We start from the raw sequence: 19,799 nt of genomic DNA on the forward strand, positions 1-19,799 counted from the left end.
AATTCCACTCGTCCGCTGGACGTCCTTGGCGAAGTCACTTGGCTTCTCCGGGCCTCAGGTTCCTCCTTTAATAATAATAATGGCATGTGAGCCCCCTGTTGGGTAGGGACTGTCTCTATATGTTGCCAACTTGGACTTCCCAAGCGCTTAGTACAGTGCTCTGCACACAGTAAGCGCTCAATAAATACGATTGATTGATTGATGTATTAAGCGCTTACTATGTGCAAAGCACTGTTCTAAGCGCTGGGGAGATTACAAGGTGATCAGGTTGTCCCACAGCGGAGCTCACAGTCTTAATCCCCATTTGACAGATGAGGTCACTGAGGCACAGAGAAGTGGAGTGACTTGCCCAAAGTCACACAGCTGACAGGTGGCGGAGCCGGGATTTGAACCCATTCATTCATTCATTCATTCATTCAATCGTATTTACTGAGCGCTTACTGTGTGCAGAGCACTGGACTAAGCGCTTGGGAAGTCCAAGTTGGCAACATAGAGAGACGGTCCCTACTCATCATCATCATCAATCGTATTTATTGAGCGCTTACTGTGTGCAGAGCACTGTACTAAGCGCTTGGGAAGTACAAGTTGGCAACATATAGAGACCGTCCCTACCCAACAGTGGGCTCACAGTCTAAAAGAATGTATTTGTTTATCCTATTGTACTCTCCCAAGTGCTTCTTAGTACAGTGCTCTGTGCATAACAAGCGCTCAGTAAATATGATTGACTGAAAAGGGATGGGGTTTTTTGGGTTCACGGTCTCCGGGCCGATTCTGCCCTTGTGGCTCTTTGCCACACCCAGCCAGGGCCCCCCTGCCCCCTCTCCATTTGCACCTCCTCCTGCCTCAGTTTCCCCCGATGACGGCCGAGGGGGCTGCGTGGACACTGACCGGTGACCTGGACTGGCCAGCGGGCACCCACTTTCTGCTGCAGGCAGCGGGAGGCGGCCCCCTCTCCCGCAATAGATCGATCGATCCATCGATTGAGGGCGGCCCGAGCGGAGGAATCCGGCCGGGGGAATCTTCCCCCAACATTCATTCATTCAATCGTATTTATTGAGCGCTTACTGTGTGCCGAGCGCTGTACTAAGCGCTTGCACTGTACCGACCAGGCGTTTGCCCCTCCTGCCCCGCTGGGGCTGGTGCCCGGAAGGGATGGCGGACCAGAAGATCAGGTGGGTGCCAATAATCCCCTCTCCCCCTTCCCTGCCATCCTAGAATAATCACCACGTTAATCAGCTGGGGTTAATTACGACCTTAATCAGCCCGACCCTGTGCTGGACGCTGGGGTGGATACCGGGCGAGGAGATGGGGCCCGGCTCCTCTCCCACCCGGGGTTCGGCTTCCTTTGGCAGAGGAGGAAATGGGAGATTCATCATCATCATCATCAATCGTATTTATCGAGCGCTTACTGTGTGCAGAGCACTGTACTAAGCGCTTGGGAAGTACAAATTGGCAACATATAGAGACAGTCATCATCATCATCATCATCAATCGTATTTATCGAGCGCTTACTGTGTGCAGAGCACTGTACTAAGCGCTTGGGAAGTACAAATTGGCAACAGATAGAGACAGTCATCATCATCATCATCAATCGTATTTATCGAGCGCTTACTGTGTGCAGAGCACTGGACTAAGCGCTTGGGAAGTACAAATTGGCAACAGATAGAGACAGTCATCATCATCATCATCAATCGTATTTATCGAGCGCTTACTGTGTGCAGAGCACTGGACTAAGCGCTTGGGAAGTACAAATTGGCAACGTATAGAGACAGTCATCATCATCAATCGTATTTATTGAGCGCTTACTGTGTGCAGAGCACTGTACTAAGCGCTTGGGAAGTACAGATTGGCAACAGATAGAGACAGTCCCTACCCAACAGTGGGCTCACAGTCTAAAAGGGGGGAGATTCTGAGTCTAAAAGATTCAGAGAGGCCAAGCGACCCTCCCGAGGTCACACAGCTAAGCCGGGTTTGAAGCGGGCCGCCCGACTCCCTGTCCCGCGCTCTTTCCATTGGGCCACACTGCCCTCCCTCCTCCTGGGTGTTGCCAACTTGGACTTCCCAAGCGCTTAGTCCAGTGCTCTGCACACGGTAAGCGCTCAATCAATACGATGGATTGATTGATAAGCCCCAACCCCTCCCCGATCAGCCCAGGGCCCCCAAGGGAGATGGAGAGAAACAGCGGGATGGGAGTCCGGACGGGACCAACGGGCCGGAAATCACGGTTGTGGGCACCGTGCGAGGCCTTTCCCCTCCTCTTTCGTCTCGTCCATGGCAGTGTCCCCGCCAAACTCATCAACGGCGGCGTGGCCGGGCTGGTGGGGGTCGCCTGCGTGTTTCCGATGGACCTGGCCAAGACGCGGCTGCAGAGCCAGCAGGGACCGGCCCAGTACTCGGGAATGTAGGTGTCGGGGCTTGGGGGGGACGGGGACGGGGGCGGAGGGTGTCCGTCCGCCCGGTCGACCGTGCCGGAGGGAGCGGGAATGCTGGGGACTGGCCTTGGAGCCAAAGGACAGGGAAGAGGGGGCAGTTGACCGGTGGGAAGGGGCGCAGAGGGTTGAGCAGGCGGGAAAGAGCCCCCTTCCCTGCCCAGCAAGGAGTCCCTGGGGTGGGTGGCGGAAGGTCAGAGACAGACAGACATCCAGAGACGGAGACCCTCCCGGTGGAGGAGCTCACCTCCTCCAGGAGGCCTTCCCAGACTGAGCCCCTTCCTTCCTCTCCCCCTCGTCCCCCTCTCCATCCCCCCCATCTTACCTCCTTCCCTTCCCCACAGCACCTGTATATATGGATATATGTTTGTACAGATTTGTTACTCTATTTTACTTGTACATATCTATTCTAGTTATTTTAGGTAGGGGTAGGGACTGTCTCTATATGTTGCCAACTTGGACTTCCCAAGCGCTTAGCCCAGTGCTCTGCACACAGTCAGCGCTCAATAAATACGACTGATTGATTGACTTCCCAAGCGCTTAGCCCAGTGCTCTGCACACAGTAAGCGCTCAGTAAATACGACTGAATGAATGAAAGAACAAACAGAATTAAAGCTAAATGCACATCGTTCACAAAATAAATAGAATAGGAAATCTGTACAAGTAAAATAGAGTGATAAATCTGTCCAAGCATATATCCAGGTGCTGTGGGGAGGGGAAGGAGGTAGGGCGGGGGGGATGGGGAGGGGGCTCAATGTGGGAAGGCCTCCTGGAGGAGGTGAGCTCTCAGTAGGGCAGAGAGAGGGTTGATTGCTGGTATTTATTTTACTTGTACATATTTACTATTCTATTTATTTTATTTTGTTACTATGTTTTGTTTTGTTCTCTGTCTCCCCCTTCTAGACTGTGAGCCCGCTGTTGGGTAGGGACCGTCTCAAGATGTTGCCAACTTGTACTTCCCAAGCGCGTAGTCCAGTGCTCTGCACACAGTAAGCGCTCAATAAATACGATGGAATGAATGAATGGGCTGATCCCGTCTGCTCTCCCCTTCCAGGCCGGACTGTCTGGGAAAGACGGCTCAAGCCAAGGGCTTCTTTGGCATGTACCGAGGTAGGCGGGCTGCGTGACCCCAGGTGAATAATAATAATAATAATAATGATGGCATTTATTAAGCGCTCACTATGTACCAAGCACTATTCTAAGCGCTGGGGAGGTTACAAGATGATCAGGTTGTCCCTCGTGGGGCTCACCTCTCTGAACCTTGGGAAGCGGTGCGGGGCAGGGGGTCGGAGACCCATTGTGACCCCAGCTTGTCCCTCCTGGCCCTCCCAGGGGTGGTTTTGTCCCTGTTTCTCCCCAACCTCCCACCCCTCTCAATCAATCAATCGTATTTATTGAGTGCTTACTGTGTGCAGAGCACTGGACTAAGCGCTTGGGAAGTACAAATTGGCAACATATAGAGACAGTCATCATCATCAATCGTATTTATCGAGCGCTTACTGTGTGCAGAGCACTGTACTAAGCGCTTGGGAAGTACAAATTGGCAACAGATAGAGACGGTCCCTACCCAACAGTGGACTCACAGTCTAAAAGTGGGAATCTCAGTGGATTCCGTCAGCGCTCTGTGCCACCCTGAAAAATGCCGTCAAACGGTGGGATCTGTGCGACCCTGAAAAACGCTTTCGAAAGCAGTGGTGTCTGCTGAGCGCTTACTATGTACCGAGTACTGTACTAAGCGTTTGGGAGAGGACGACGGAATTGGCTGATACATTAGAGTCTCAGCTCCTTTTGGGTTGCGAGTGGGATGATCCTGGTCACCTCCCCCGGGCCCTTCCCGGTGGTCAGGCCCGCTGGTCCCTCTGCCAGGGGCGGCGGTGAACTTGACCCTGGTGACCCCGGAGAAAGCCATCAAGCTGGCCGCCAATGACTTCTTCCGACAGCTGCTCCTGCCAGCCGGGTAGGGAGCGGGCCGCGCCTGGGCGCCGGGGTGTGCCGGGGTGCGTGCACGTGCGTGTCCATCCGTGTGCGCAGAGTAGCAGGGCACCCACCCGGAGCGGTGCCCGGGAGAAGGCATCATCATCAATCGTATTTATTGAGCATCTGTATATATGTATATATGGTTGTACATATTTATTACTCTATTTATTTTACCTGTACATTTCTATCCTACTTATTTTATTTTGTTGGTATGTTCTCTGTCTCCCCCTTTTAGACTGTGAGCCCACTGTTGGGTAGGGACTGTCTCTATGTGATGCCAATTTGTACTTCCCAAGCGCTTAGTACAGTGCTCTGCACATAGTAAGCGCTCAATAAATACGATTGATTGATTGATTGATTGATTGATTGAGCGCTTACTGTGTGCAGAGCACTGGACTAAGCGCTTGGGAAGGACAAGTTGGCAACATCCGTGTGCCCTTGGGGCTCTGAGCTGGTAAGGCCAGACTGATTCGCAGGGCGGTGCCTGGCCCGCGGGGGGGTGGTGTCCCTCCCGGTGACCGTCGTCCGTCCGTCGCCTCCATCCCGGGGCCCGTTGGCAGCGGGAAGGAGCCGACGCTGGCGAAGGAGATGCTGGCGGGGTGCGGGGCCGGGGCTTGCCAGGTGCTGGTGACCTCTCCCATGGAGATGCTGAAGATCCAGCTGCAGGACGCCGGGCGGCTGGGTGAGACGCCCCCTCTCCCCCGCAGCCCCCAAGGGGGAAAGAGGGGGGGACGGGGGGACTCTTCCCGGCTCTGGTTCCGGCCCCCATTCTGGGAAGGTGGGGTGGAATGGCCGGGCTGGAGATGGGGCGGCCTGGGTCCGTGGCTCATTCATTTATTCATTCATTCCATCGTATTTATTGAGCGCTCACTGTGTGCGGAGCACTGGACTAAGCGCTTGGGAAGTCCAAGCCGGCAGCTATTCATTCATTCATTTCATTCAATCGTATTTATTGAGCGCTTACTGTGTGCAGAGCACTGCACTAAGCGCTTGGGAAGTCCAAGCCGGCAGCTATTCATTCATTCATTTCATTCAATCGTATTTATTGAGCGCTTACTGTGTGCAGAGCACTGCACTAAGCGCTTGGGAAGTCCAAGCTGGCAGCTATTCATTCATTCATTTCATTCAATCGTATTTATTGAGCGCTTACTGTGTGCGGAGCACTGCACTAAGCGCTTGGGAAGTCCAAGCCGGCAGCTATTCATTCATTCATTTCATTCAATCGTATTTATTGAGCGCTCACTGTGTGCGGAGCACTGGACTAAGCGCTTGGGAAGTCCAAGTCGGCAGCTATTCATTCATTCATTTCATTCAATCGTATTTATTGAGCGCTTACTGTGTGCAGAGCACTGCACTAAGCGCTTGGGAAGTCCAAGTCGGCAGCTATTCATTCATTCATTTCATTCAATCGTATTTACTGAGCGCTTACTGTGTGCAGAGCACTGGACTAAGCGCTTGGGAAGTCCAAGTCGGCAACTATATATAGAGACGGTCCCCACCCAACAACGGGTTCACAGGGGGAGACAGCCAAAAAAATCAAACCCCTTCTAGACTGTGAGCCCACTGTTGGGTAGGGACTGTCTCTAGATGTTGCCAACTTGGACTTCCCAAGCGCTTAGTACAGTGCTCTGCACACAGTAAGCGCTCAATAAATACGATTGAATGAATGAACAAAACCAAACAGGGTTGGGCCAGCCCGGGGAAGGCCGGGCAAGGGGTCCTTCTCCTCGACGGGCAGCCCCCTCGGGGATAATAAGGATGGTATTTGCTAAGCGCTTACTATGTGCAAAGCACTGTCCTAAGCGCTGGGGGGGATACAAGGTGATTGAGTTGTCCCACGTGGGGCTCACAGTCTTCATCCCCATTTTACAGATGAGGGAACTGAGGCTCTGAGAAGTGAAGTGACTTGCTCAAGGTCACACAGCAGACATGTGGCGGAGTCGGAATTCGAACCCATGACCTCTGACTCCAAAGCCCGGGCTCTTGCCACTGAGCCACGCCGGGGATGGACCGGCGAGGCCTAGGCTCTTGGGCGGGAGCTGGGATCATCATCATCATCATCAATCATATTTATTGAGCGCTTACTGTGTGCAGAGCGCTGTACTAAGCGCTTGGGAAGTACAAGTTGGCAACATATAGAGACGGTCCCTACCCAACAGTGGGCTCACAGTCTAAAACGGGGAGACAGAGAAAAAGTCAGTGGGTCCGCCGGATTTACGGAGCGCTTCCGTACTGAGCGCTTTGGAGATTCCAATAGGACGCCACAACAGCGTGGCTTGGTGGAAAGAGCCCGGCCTTTGGAGCCAGAGGTCGTGAGTTCTAATCCCGACTCCGTCACTTGTCAGCTGTGTGACTTTGGGCGAGTCACTTCGCTTCTCCGGGCCTCAGTGACCTCATCTGGAAAACGGGGATTAACGCCGTGAGCCCTATGTGGGACAACCCGATTACCCTGTATCCCCCCAGCGCTTAGAACATAGTAAGCGCTTGACAAATGCCATCGTTATTATTATTATTATACCAGACAAATTCCGTGCCCACAGCCAGCCTAAGGACCGTCGCCCGGGAGTTGCTCAGCAGCCGGGGCACGGCCGGGCTCTACAAGGGGCTGGGAGCCACCCGCTCCGGTGGGTGCCAGGCCCCGGCCGGGGACGGAGGGCACGGGCTCGTCCTGAGCAGGGAACGCGTGTTTATTGCTCTATTATACTCTCCCAAGCGCTTACTACAGTGCTCGGCCCAATCCCGGCTCCGCCGACTGTCAGCTGGGTGACTTTGGGCAAGTCACTTAACTTCTCTGGGCCTCAGTTACCTCATCTGGAAAATGGGGATTAAGATTGTGAACCCCACATGGGACAACCTGATCAACTTGTGGCCTCCCCAGCGCTTAGAACAGTGCTTTGCACATAGTAAGCGCTTAACAAATACCAAAACGATGATGATGATGATAGTAAGCGCTTAACAAATGCCATCATTATTATTATTCTAATCCCGGCTCTGCCACTTGTCTCCTTCCCTTCCCCACAGCACCTGTATATATGTATATATGTTTGTACATATTTATTACTCTATTTATTTTACTTGTACATACCTATTCTATTTTATTTTGTTAGTATGCTTGGTTTTGTTCTCTGTCTCCCCCTTTTAGACTGTGAGCCCACTGTTGGGTAGGGACTGTCTCTAGATGTTGCCAATTTGTACTTCCCAAGCGCTTAGTACAGTGCTCTGCACACAGTAAGCGCTCAATAAATACGATTGATGATGGTGATGATGCTGTATGACTTTGGGCAACTAACTTCACTTATCTGTGCCTCAGTTACCCCATCTGTATAACGGGGGTGAGGACTGTGAGCTCCATGTGGGACAGGGACTGCGTCCAATCTGAGTACCTCGTGTCTACCCCAGTAATAATAATAATAATAATGATGGCATGTATTAAGCGCTTACTATGCGCAAAGCACTGTTCTAAGCGCTGGGGAGGTTACAAGGTGATCAGGTTGTCCCATGGGGGTTCACAGTCTTCATCCCCATTTTACAGACGAGGGAACTGAGGCCCAGAGAAGTGAAGTGACTTGCCCAAAGTCACACAGCTGACAAGTGGCTGAGCTGGGATTTGAACCCATGACCTCTGACTTCAAAGCCCGTTCTCTTTCCACTGAGCCACGCTGCTTCTCTAGAACAGAAGTCATGGGTTCTAATCCCGGCTCCCCCACAAGTCTGCTGTGTGATTTTGGGCAAGTCACTTCACTTCTCTGTGCCTCAGTTCCCTCATCTGTAAAACGGGGATTAAAACTGTGAGCCCCATGTGAGACAACCTGATCACCTTGTAACCTCCCCAGCGCTTAGAACAGTGCTTTGCACATAGTAAGCACTTAATAAATGCCATTATTATTACAATTATTATTGTTATGCACTTAAATGCCACAATTATTATGCACTTGATACCACAATTGTTATTATGCACTTAAATGCCACAATTATGCACTTAACAGATACCACAATTGTTATTATTATTATGCACTTAAATGCCACAATTATGATGCGCTTAACAGATACCACAATTGTTATTATTATGCACTTAAATGCCACAATTATGCACTTAACAGATACCACAATTGTTATTATTATGCATTTAAATGCCACAATTATTATGCACTTAATAGATACCACAATTGTTATTAATGCACTTAAATGCCACAATTATGCACTTAGGTACCACAATTGTTATTATTACGCATTTAAATGCCACAATTATTATGCACTTAAGATACCACAATTGTTATTATTATGCACTTAGTGTTAGGATTAATTACTAATGATTATTATTATTATTGTCATTATTACCATCCGGCCCCCAGGGACATCCCATTCTCCGTCATCTACTTCCCGCTGTTCGCCCACCTCAACGGGCTGGGGATGGGCCAAGCCGGCGGCAAAGCCCCCTTCCTGCACTCGTTCGCCTCGGGCTGCGCGGCGGGCTGCGTGGCGGCGGTGGCCGTGACGCCCCTGGACGGTGAGTGCGCGTCCCCCAGCCCCCCCAGACCTCTCCTCCCCCTCCCAGGTGGGTGGGCACCAGGACAGAGGGATGGATGGGTCGGGCGAGGAGGGGTCAGGAACAACCGGCGTGGGCCCGGGCTGTGGCTTAGACCCCTTCAACTCGAGGCAGGCCCTCCCCACCCCGGCCTCTGCTGCCCGCGTCCCTGCCGTTCCGCTACCCCGGCCCCCTCTGCCCGTCACCCCAATCCTGCTCCCCTCTACTTGCCGGCTCAGTCCTGAAAACCCGCATCCAGACCCTGCGGAAAGGCCCGGGCGAGGAGTCGTACAGCGGCCTCGTCGACTGTGCCAGGTGAGACAGCGGCGACCGCCCCGGCTGAGCCCCTCGGGGCTCCGTGGGGCCGGAGGGGGACGGCCCCCGCTCACCTCCCTCTCCCCCCCCAGGAAAATGTGGGTGCGGGAGGGCCCCTCGGCCTTCATGAAGGGGGCAGGCTGCCGTGCCCTGGTCATCGCCCCGCTCTTCGGCATCGCCCAGGGCGTCTACTTCATCAGCTTTGGAGAAATGGTCTTGGGTGTCTTCCAGTAGCCCCGGCCTGGCCCCGGGGCCAGGCTCCGTGGCTTCCTCGCGGCCCCGCCGACTGGGCCGGGCCATTGTTCCACTCCGGCCCCAAGGAGGCCTTACCCACTCGGGCCTGGTCCGCTCCGTGGCCGAGCAGGTGGTAGGTCAGGGCCCACGCCCCCAACCCAGGGCCCCAGGGAGACCCTAGCCGCCACCACTCCCCCTGCGTGAAAGAGAAAGAGGGCTGGGGGTGGGGGCGGGTCACATTTCCCTCCCCTTACCCCCCACTGTACCCAAAATAGGGGCCCAGAGGACCCAGCCCCCTGTCCCACCGACGCCTGCAGACGGGCATGTGGTCACAGAATGGGGGAGGAGGGGAGGGGTCACCCACGTCAGGCGCCAGCCCCTCTCACCCCACACAAGCACAGAGTGAGACACCTTTGCCTTTAATAAATAAAGCAACACAGACTCAGGGCTTGAGCCTCTGACTCCCGTTGATGGCCGAGGCCACCTCAGGGCCGGGGAAGGGGAAAGGGGTGAGGGAGGAGGCGGGCGCGGGCCGGGCTTCAACCTACCCCTCCCCGGGGCAGACGGGAAGCAGAGCGGGGCGGGAGGTCCGGGGGGGAAATCGCTGACCGAGGTGGGATCACGGCGGCACCGGCAACGAAGGGATCCCGAGTCCCGTGGGGGTGGAAGCGACCGGCCCGGGCTTCAGTCCAGGAACTTCCTGTTGACATTGGCCCCGAACAAGGCGCCGCGCACTTCTGGCATCATCTGTGGGGAGACAGCGGGCTGGGAGGGTGGGCTGCGGGGACAGAGGGACCCACACGGTCCCTGCAGGCCCGGGGGCCGACGGGCAGCCGGCTTCCACCCTTGCAACCGGCTCCCGCTGACCCTGAGGCCAAGCAGGGGTAGGGACTTTGGTCAGAGTTTCTGACCCATCATGAGGGCGGGTGTGTGTCTGCGCGTGCGACCCTTTGGTCAAACAAACTGCGGAGCGAGGGGATGGGAAGGGGGCGTGTGTGTGTGTGTGTCCCCTGGGCACGGCCCCAGCTCTGCTGTGTGGGGCGGGTGGGGGACCTTGGTTCCTGGGTCTTCTAGACTGTGAGCCCACTGTTGGGTAGGGACTGTCTCTATATATTGCCAACTTGTACTTCCCAAGCGCTTAGTACAGTGCTCTGCACACAGTAAGCGCTCAATAAATCCAATTGATGATGATGATGATGGGTGGCCACTGACCTGCTGGGCGATGAGGTCCAGGCGGCTCTCCAGGGTGTTGGACACCTTGATCTTGCGGTCTCCGTTGTAGAGCTCCACCCCGCCGGCCCTGGACGGGGGAAACGGCCACCTGGTCCCTCCGCCCCGCCGCGGCTCTCCCACCCGGTCCGGCCTCCGATTCCGGGAGGCCGGCGGGTGGGGCTCGGCTCCCTCCTCCCGGCTCCCGATGGAGGTGGACGGGCGCCTTACGTTTCCTCAGGCAGGTACTGCTCGTGGTCCACCTGGACGTCGACATCCTTCTTGGTGGCGATTTTGTACATGGGGATTGCCTTCTGCACCGCGGCCTGTGATAATTTACGGTAATAACAATGATGGTATTTAAGCGCTTGCTATGTGCCAGGCACTGTACTAGGCAGATCGGGTTGGCCACAGGCCCTGTCCCAGGTGGGGCTCGTAGTCTTAATCCCCATCTCACAGACGAGGGAACTGAGGTCCAGGGTCACACGGCAGAGGAGGGAGCCTTCTCCACCCACTGGGCAGCAGGCCGGGCCCTGGGGTGGTGGGGGAGGGTCCGTGGGGTCCCGTACCTTCACCAGGGGGAAATCTTGCTTCCTGCAGCGGACAATCACACGCGGCTCCAGCAGCTGATACAAACCCTGCCACGACAGAAGCGCCGGCGGGTGAGGCCCATGGGGGCGAGGGGTCTCTCACCTGGCCTCCCTGTCGTCTCAAACTGCCAACGGTGGGTGAGGACCCTCATGGGGGGTGGCACGCCAGGGATCCCCGGCTCAGGTGATGGCAACACCCACCCACCCACCCACTGCGGGAGACTCAGCAGGGACCACCCCGCACCTAGTGGAGGTGGGAGAGGCCCCGGCAGCCCCCAGACCGGGACCAGGGCAAGGCGGGAGGGGGATTTAGGCGCCAGGAGGGAAGGGCTGGGCCCTTACCTGGAGGACCAGCCCATCCAGCAGTGCTTGGTATCTGGCGTTGTCCTTCACCACCTTGGTCAGCCTCTGCTTGGCTTCATTCAGCAGGTCCTGCCCGCAAAACAAACAGGCCGTGGTGCCAGGCTCTGGGGGGACGCCTCAACCGCCCCCCACCATCCCAAATCCTCTTCACGTCCCCGGGGGAAGCGGAGCGAGGGACGGGCCCTGGCCTGCTGTTGGCTTTGGACGTGGGGAAAGCTTAGGCCGGGCACGGCTGCCCCGTCGAAGGCCTTCAGCCCAACAGGCCGGCCCACCCTTCCCGGCTTGCGGAGGGGCGGTCCGGGCCCCTTCGGCCTCCTGGCCCACATCCCAGAGTTTTCCTCACAGCCCCCAGCGGAGACCCCGCCCCCGGCAGCCCCCCTGAGGAGTTCCACCCTCCCTAATATCCCAGGATCCTAATGGAAGCTTCTCCGAGATGTGTTGCCCAGTGGAAGGAGCAAGAAAGTAAGTCCTTTGTGTGCCTCTCGGTCTCCTCATTTGTTGGTTCTCGAGTGCCCAGAGCGGTGCTCAGTAATAATGGCATTTATTAAGCGCTTACTATGCGTCAAAGCACTGTTCTAAGCGCTGGGGAGGTTACAAGGTGATCAGGTTGTCCCTCGGGGGGCTCACAGTCTTGATCCCCATTTTGCAGATGAGGGAACTGAGGCCCAGAGAAGTGAAGTGACTGGCCCAAAGTCACCCAGCTGACAAGTGGTGGAGCCGGGATTTGAACCCATGTCTTCTGACTCCGAAGCCTGGGCTCTTGCCACTGAGCCACGCTGCTTCTCAGTAAGCGCTGCCGCCCGTGGATTCGGCCGCCCTGTGCCTGGGATGGGTAGAATGTGAGGCCCGTTGAGGGGCAGGGGGGCACCCCACGACCTCAGGAGCCCCCGGGCCCCAGCGGGTGGGCAGATGGAGATTGTGCCAGGCTGACAGGGTGGTGCAGAGACTCCCGCGACTAGCTGGCAGGAGCCCACGGAGGCACCTTAGCTTCCTCTGAGAAAATCCAGGGGCGTTGCTTCCCTCCCCGCCTTGACGATGGGGAGCAGAGCATTGCCTGAGCTGCTTGGGAGCACGCAGCCAAGGTACTGCGTCGTTGCACGCTAACGGGTCAGCTTTCTGCCCCATCACTGGCATGTGGAGGAGAAGGGAGTAAGGGGGCATGAGTGGGCTCCCCCGGTCTGAGATCCTTAGCCGAAGTAGGGGGCGAGGGGGACAGGAAAGGGAGGAGTCTAACAGACGGCTTCTGACGTTCAGGGATTTTCAGTCCGGTGTAATTTTTCTAATTATTAGGGTTACGCCTGGCCTAATGTATAGACCCCGGGCCTGGGAGTTAGAAGGTCAGGGGTTCTAATCCCAGGTCTGCCGCTTGTCTGCTGTGTGCTCTTGGACAAGTCACGTCTCCGGGCCTCGGTTCCCTCATCCGTAAAAGGGGGATTAAGACCGTGAGCCCTCTGTGGGACAGGGACCGTGTCCAACCTGATTATCTTGTATCCATCCCAGCGCTTAGAACGGTGCCTGGCACCTAGTAAGTGCTTAACAGTGCTTAGAACAGTGCTTTGCACATAGTAAGCACTTAATAAATGCCATTATTATTATTATCATCATCATCAATCATATTTATTGAGCGCTTACTATGTGCAGAGCACTGTACTAAGCGCTTGGGAAGTACAAATTGGCAACATATAGAGACAGTCCCTACCCAACAGTGGGCCCACAGTCTAAAAGGGGGGAGAATTATTATTAATTGTTAATTATTATTAACAAATTCCATCATTATTTAGTGCCCACTGTGTGCCAAGCACCGCGCTGGGGGCCGATCCAAGGTAATCAGATCAGACTCAGTCCCTAGCCCGGCCCGGGACTCCCACCTGACGAGGCAGGGTGGACGGGCGTTTTGTTTCCCATTTTACAAACTGAGGCGACTGAGGCTCAGAGAGGTTAGGTGACTTGTCCAAGGTCGCCCAGGTGCGTCTAGTAGCCAGAGCTCCTGCTTCCCAGCTCTCTGCTGTTGTGCTAAACCCCACTGCTGAGCTCTGACTTGCGGACTCTGGGAGGGTCCGGGATTCTGTTCCCTGGGAATGCAGATCTGCTTTTCCATCTTAATGGTCTCTTGGCTTGCTTCTTCTCTCTACCCTTGTCGCTAGACCCCACTGCTGAGCTCTGACTTGCGGACTCTGGGAGGGTCCGGGATTCTGCTCCCTGGGAATGCAGATCTGCTTTTCCATCTTAATGGACTCTTGGCTTGCTTCTTCTCTCTACCCTTGTCGCTAGACCCCACTGCTGAGCTCTGACTTGAGGACTCTGGGAGGGTCCGGGATTCTGTTCCCTGGGAATGCAGATTCTGCTTTTCCATCTTAATGGTCTCTTGGCTTGCTTCTTCTCTCTACCCTTGTCGCTAGACCCCACTGCTGAGCTCTGACTTGCAGACTCTGGGAGGGTCCGGGATTCTGTTCCCTGGGAATGCAGATTCTGCTTTTCCATCTTAATGGTCTCTTGGCTTGTTTCTTCTCCCAAGCCCCTCTTCCCCCCTCCTCTTATCTACCCAACTTGGATACTAGTTCAGGAGAGTGTGTGTGTATGTTTGTGTCCCACCCTCTCTTCCCCCAAGGGTTGGGAAGGGCAGTGAGCTGCTTTTTGCCTTGGGTGGAGCTGGAAACCAGCTGGTTGGGGCTAGTAGGGGGAGAGCAGGGTTAGGGCTTGATGCTTCACAGATGCCCTGGGCCAAACTCCCTCCCGCTTCCCACCCCCCCATTCCAGGTAATCCAGCCCCACGCCCCCTCACCCTCAATTAATCACTCCTATTTGGGCGCTTACTGTGTGTGGAGCACTGTACTAAATGCATTTCCCAGCAGCGGCTGACCCTGCTCCAGCCCCGAGACCCGCCCTCTCCCCTTAAGTGAGAGGGCCTGGAGAGCTGGGGTTTCCTGGCTTCAGCAGGAGGGCTCAGAGCAAGACGAGGCGATCAGAAAGAAGAAAATGCCATAGAAATCATAATAATAATGGTATTTGTTAAGCATTTACTCTGTGCCCCGGTGCTCTGCACGTAGTGAACGCTCAATAAATACCATTGGTTGATTGATTCCTAAATTTGGGGAGAGACTGTCAGGTTGGACAAGGTCCCTGTCCCCCGTGGGGCTCACATTCTAGGGGAAGGGAGATCAGGTTTCAGCTCCCTGATTTACGGAAGAGGAAACAGAGGCCCAGAGCAGGAAGTGAGTTGCACGAGGTCACCCAGCAGACAAAGGACGGAGCTGGGATTAGAACCCAGCTCCTCGGCCTCTCAAGGCCAGGCGCCTTGCTCTAAGCCACACTGCTTTTCCAGTGTGGCCTGAAACCCGGGGGTCTTGGTAGTAATGATAGTAATAATAGTGGCACTTGCTAAGCGCTTACTCTGTGCCAGGCACTGTCCTAAGCGCTGGGGTGGAGACAAGCAAATCGGACTGGACACGATCCCTCATGGTCATGAGGGCTCATGGTCTTAATCCCCATTTGACAGATGAGGCCCAGAGGAGTGAAGTGACTTTCCCCAGGCCAAGCAGCAGACAAGTGGAGGAGCCAGGATTAGAACCCAGGTCCTTCCGACTCCCAGGGCCGGGCTCTACCCTCCAAGTCAAGCCGCAGCACCGCATCCGCCGTGCCCGCGTGCCAGCCCGTTGCGGGGACTGGTGAGAGAGGTGCCCCTTCTTCTGGGCTAATCTTCGCTCTGGGAGGGTGGCACAGCACCACTGGCCTGGATCCGACCGGGTCGGACCGCAGTTCGACCGGGAAGCTTGCAAGCTGCAAACCTTCCCCGGTGGGGGGTGATGCCAACCCAGCGTGAGAGACGCTAAGCCCGCGGGTCCCCGGGAAAACCCCACGGCCTGGGGCCCCTAGGGCCCAGCTACTCACCGAGATCAGGTCATCTCTCGCACGCAGCACTTTCAACCTGGCCTGATTGAGCAGGTTGGACATCTGACTGCAAGGTGGATGGGAAGACCGAAAAAAAAAAAAAAAAATCAGCAGGAGCGTCTGGGAACAGCCAGTTGAGCCACAACTCCTTGCTCAAAGAGCTCTGGACACGTATTCCTATTATAATTCCGGTATTTATGAAGCGCTTGCTAGATGCCAAGCACCGTACTAAGCGCTGGGACGAGGTCGTCAGGTTGGACCCAAGCCCCGTCCCCCACCCCCACCTGCCAGATGTGGGACCTGGAGGTACAGAATGTCCACCCCAGCGCTTAGTACAGTGCCTGGCACATGGCAAGCGCTAAATACCACGCAAGCTTGTGTGGGCAGGGAATGTGTAGGCTTATTTTTTAGTGCATTCTCCCCTGCGCTTCCAGTCTCGGCACAGAGTAAGTGCTCAATGCCATGGGCTGATTTAGAAAAGGGAACGAGGGAGAGTGTAAGTGACTTGGCCAAGGTCACCCAGCACACAAATGGCAGAGTCAGAATTAGAATCCGGATCCTCCAACTGCCAGGCCCACGCTCTTTCCTCCACGCCACGCCGCGGCCGGCCTGCCGCGGGTGACCGTGTCCCCCGCCCCAGCCCACAAGGCTGACCCAGGGAGGGGACGGGGAAGGGAGAACAGAGGTCTGCGGCCCACCCGGGGACTACTCGACTCCCCCCCGCCCCTCACATCTTCTTCTGCTGCTCGATCTGCTTCTCCTTCTTCTCGTAGTACTCCATGATCTTCAGCCTCTGCGTCTGCACCAGGCGGCCTTTCTCGATGTTGAACTCTTCTTCGGCCTACGGGCAGGGGAGGGGGAGGCGGTTCGGGAGGTGGGCCCGTCCGCCCGAGGAGCCCACCCCCGCCGCAAGTTGGAGACCTTCGCGTCTCACGCCTGCCGGCTCTGGGAAAGGAGTCCGGTACCTCCTCTCCCTCGGACTTACACGTACTGGACTCTCCCGAGCGCTTAAATACTGGAAGCGACAGCAATAACCTTCTTGGAGTTCCCTATTTCGGTCCTGTCCGCTCTCTCTCCTCTCCCCGACCCCCAATTCACAGCCTTTCCTCCCTCCTGAACGCGGCATACCTTGGCGTCGATCTCTTCCGCCTTCTCGTTGGCTTCTTGCTCGATGAAAGCCATCATGTGCTTGATCTGGAGGGGCAGAAGGGGTGAGTCTGCTCTTGGGGAGGGAGAAGGCCGCTTTTCCCCAATTTCTCCCAGCACTCCCTCCACCCACAGTGCTCGACAGGATCCGGAGGAGGTCTGTGTGTGAACCCTCATGGAAATCTTACGTCTACCGTCCCCGGGCGCGAAGTGGAACCCCACAACGACTGGACCGTAAGCACCCTGAGAGCTGGGATCCTGTCTCCCATAGGCCCCACCTGATTCTCTTAAATCTACCCTAGTGCTCAGAACAGTGCTTGACACATAGTAAACGCTTAATCCCATAAATAATAGTAATGTTGTACTTTCCTGAGCTCTTAGTACGGTGCTCAGTAAATGCCACTAATTGATTCTGGACTACACAGTCACAAAGGGGAGCTTTATCGAGCCGAGGGGAGAGGACTGTCCCCCAGTCTTTAAGATCTGTACTAATGGATATACAGAACTACTCAGCTCCTCCTCACCCCACACAGTACAGGTGTTTACATGTGCCACAAAAGCCGTGTTTAGCCACCAACCAGACTCCGAACCGGTTGCTCCCCTTCCCCAACCCGGATCGGGGCCGCTCCGTCTGGGAAGGCCATTGTGTCCTGTGACCATCAGCTCGCCTAATCCTTAGGCTCATTAAATTCCTTCCCAGAGGCCAAAGAATTCGGCTCCTGAGTCAGTCCGCTCCTTCCAGCCTCCAAAACCGAGCTCTGGAGATCAAGCAGTGGTATTTATTGAGCGCTTACCATGTGCTGAACATTATACAATTGTATCTATTGAGTGCAGAACCACTGGGAGAGTCAAATACAACAATAAACAGTCACATTCCCTGCCCACAACCAGTTTCGTACTAAGCGGATGGGAGAGTCCAAAACAGCGGAATTAGCAGACACCCTCCCTGCCCATAATGAGTTACTGTAAGAGAAACCCAATGATCTTAGCTAAGGTCACATGGACAAGTGGCAGGGCCGGGATTAGAACCCAGGTCCTCTGACTCTCAGGCTCTATCTACTAGGCTGCTCCAGCCACGGGGCTTTGTTCCCGGGTGGGCCCGGGGATAATCACCGGCACATGGATTATGAGTCAGAGTTTTCCAAGTGCAGGGGGGGAGATGGCTCTCAGAAGGGCAGGGCACTAAGCCCATCACGGGGCCAGTGTGCACCGCAGACCAGGCCTCTGTTCTGGGCAGCCCCCTGGCTAACAGATTCGAGGTAAAACTATGTCCAACCTGATGATGTCTCTATATGTTGCCAACATGTACTTCCCAAGCGCTTAGTACAGTGCTCTGCACACAGTTAGCGCTCAATAAATACGACTGATTGATTGATTGATGATCCTCTATCTACCCCGGCGCTTAGCACAGTGCCTGGCATGCACGAAGCAGCGTGGCTTAATGGAAAGGGCCCGGGCTTGGGGAGTCAGAGGATGTGGGTTCTACTCCTGACTCTGTCACTTCACTTCTCTGGGACTCAGTTCCCTCATCTGTCAAACGGGGGTGAAGACCGTGAGCCCCACGGGGCGCAACCTGATTAGCTTGTATCTCCCCCAGCGCTTAGAACAGTGCTTGGCCCATAGTAAGTGCTTAATAAATACCATTATTATTATTATTATTATTATTATTATTATTATTATTATTATCGAGAAGCGCTGAACAAGTAGGTCATGGGTTCTCAACCCTACTCCACCACTTGTCCACTGGGTGACCTTGGGCGAGTCACTTCAGTTCACTTCACATCATTATTATTATTATTATTATTATTATCGAGAAGGGCTGAACAAGTAGGTCATGGGTTCTCAACCCTACTCCGCCACTTGTCCGCTGGGTGACCTTGGGCGGGTCACTCCACTTCTCTGGGCCTCCCTTGTCAGCTGTGTGACTGTGGGCAAGTCACTTCACTTCTCTGGGCCTCAGTTCCCTCATCTGTAAAATGGGGATTAAGACTGTGAGCCCCCCGTAGGACAACCTGATCACCTTGTAACCTCCCCAGCACTTAGAACAGTGCTTTGCACATAGTAAGTGCTTAATAAATGCCGTCATTATTATTATTATTATTACTATTAATCTGTCAAATGGGGGTGGAGACCGTGAGCCCCACGTGGGCCAACCTCATCACCTTGGATCTCCCCCAGCGCTCAGAACAGTGCTCGGCCCATAACAAATACCATCATCATCATCAATCGTATTTATTGAGCGCTTACTGTGTGCAGAGCACTGTACTAAGCGCTTGGGAAGTACAAGTTGGCAACCTATAGAGACAGTCCCTACCCAACAGTGGGCTCACAGTCTAAAAACCATCATCATTACTAATGATTACAGCTCATCTTTCAAATGGGGATGAAGCCCGGGGGCCCCACGTGGGACCACCTGATGACCTCGCATCTCCCCCAGCGCTTAGAACAGTGCTCGGCACGGAGAATTAGCGTGGCTCAGTGGAAAGATCACGGGCTTTGGAGTCGGAGGCCATGGGTTCGAATCCCGGCTCCACCACAAGTCTGCTGGGTGACCCTAGGCAAGTCATTTAACTTCTCTGTGCCTCAGTTACGTCATCTGTCAAATGGGGATGAAGACTGTGAGCCCCCCGTGGGACAACCTGATCGCCTTGTAACCTCCCCATCATCATCACCATCAATCGTATTTATTGAGCGCTATGTGCAGAGCACTGTACTAAGCGCTTGGGAAGTTGGCAACATCTAGAGACAGTCCCTACCCAGTGGGCTCACAGTCTAAAAGGGGGAGACAGAGAACAAAACCAAACATACTAACAAAATAAAATGAATAGAATAGATATGTACAAATAAATTAGAGTAAAAAAAAAAAGCGCGGCGCTTAGAACAGTGCTTTGCACATAGTAAGCGCTTAACAAATGCCATCATTATTATCAGTAGTAGTAAGCGCTTAACAAACACCATCATTATTATTAAGTAGGCTTTAAAAAAAAAAAAGCCCGGTGATTATACTTATGATGGTGGGTGGCCCTACTCCTTTATCCAGGGTGGGGGTCACCCCGGGGTCACGTGAGGGGCAGGGCCCCGAGGCCTAACCTGTTTCTGGACGTCGGCATCGCTGAGGGCCAT

At 54.8% G+C, this 19,799-nt stretch overlaps 2 protein-coding genes across 2 annotated transcripts; one reads left to right on the forward strand and one right to left on the reverse strand.

The window, feature by feature from the left end:
• The first annotated feature begins 1,152 nt into the window (after positions 1-1,152).
• On the forward strand, positions 1,153-9,480 carry SLC25A18 (solute carrier family 25 member 18). The gene is made up of 9 exons (XM_038767741.1): positions 1,153-1,172; positions 2,279-2,401; positions 3,484-3,539; positions 4,296-4,386; positions 4,967-5,088; positions 6,920-7,034; positions 8,759-8,913; positions 9,171-9,246; positions 9,339-9,480. The coding sequence occupies exons 1-9, from the start codon at positions 1,153-1,155 to the stop codon at positions 9,478-9,480; spliced, it is 900 nt and encodes a 299-aa protein (XP_038623669.1).
• Positions 9,481-9,883: 403 nt separating this feature from the next.
• On the reverse strand, positions 9,884-19,799 carry ATP6V1E1 (ATPase H+ transporting V1 subunit E1). The gene is made up of 9 exons (XM_038768018.1): positions 19,767-19,799; positions 16,659-16,724; positions 16,262-16,371; positions 15,531-15,597; positions 11,622-11,711; positions 11,259-11,327; positions 10,921-11,015; positions 10,693-10,780; positions 9,884-10,227 (listed from the first exon to the last, which is right to left on the reverse strand). Exons 1-9 carry the CDS (start codon positions 19,797-19,799, stop codon positions 10,165-10,167), a joined length of 681 nt encoding a protein of 226 aa, XP_038623946.1. The 3' UTR covers positions 9,884-10,164.

Source organism: Tachyglossus aculeatus, chromosome 27, assembly GCF_015852505.1.
Source record: "Tachyglossus aculeatus isolate mTacAcu1 chromosome 27, mTacAcu1.pri, whole genome shotgun sequence".
NCBI classification, from domain to species: Eukaryota; Metazoa; Chordata; class Mammalia; order Monotremata; family Tachyglossidae; genus Tachyglossus; species Tachyglossus aculeatus.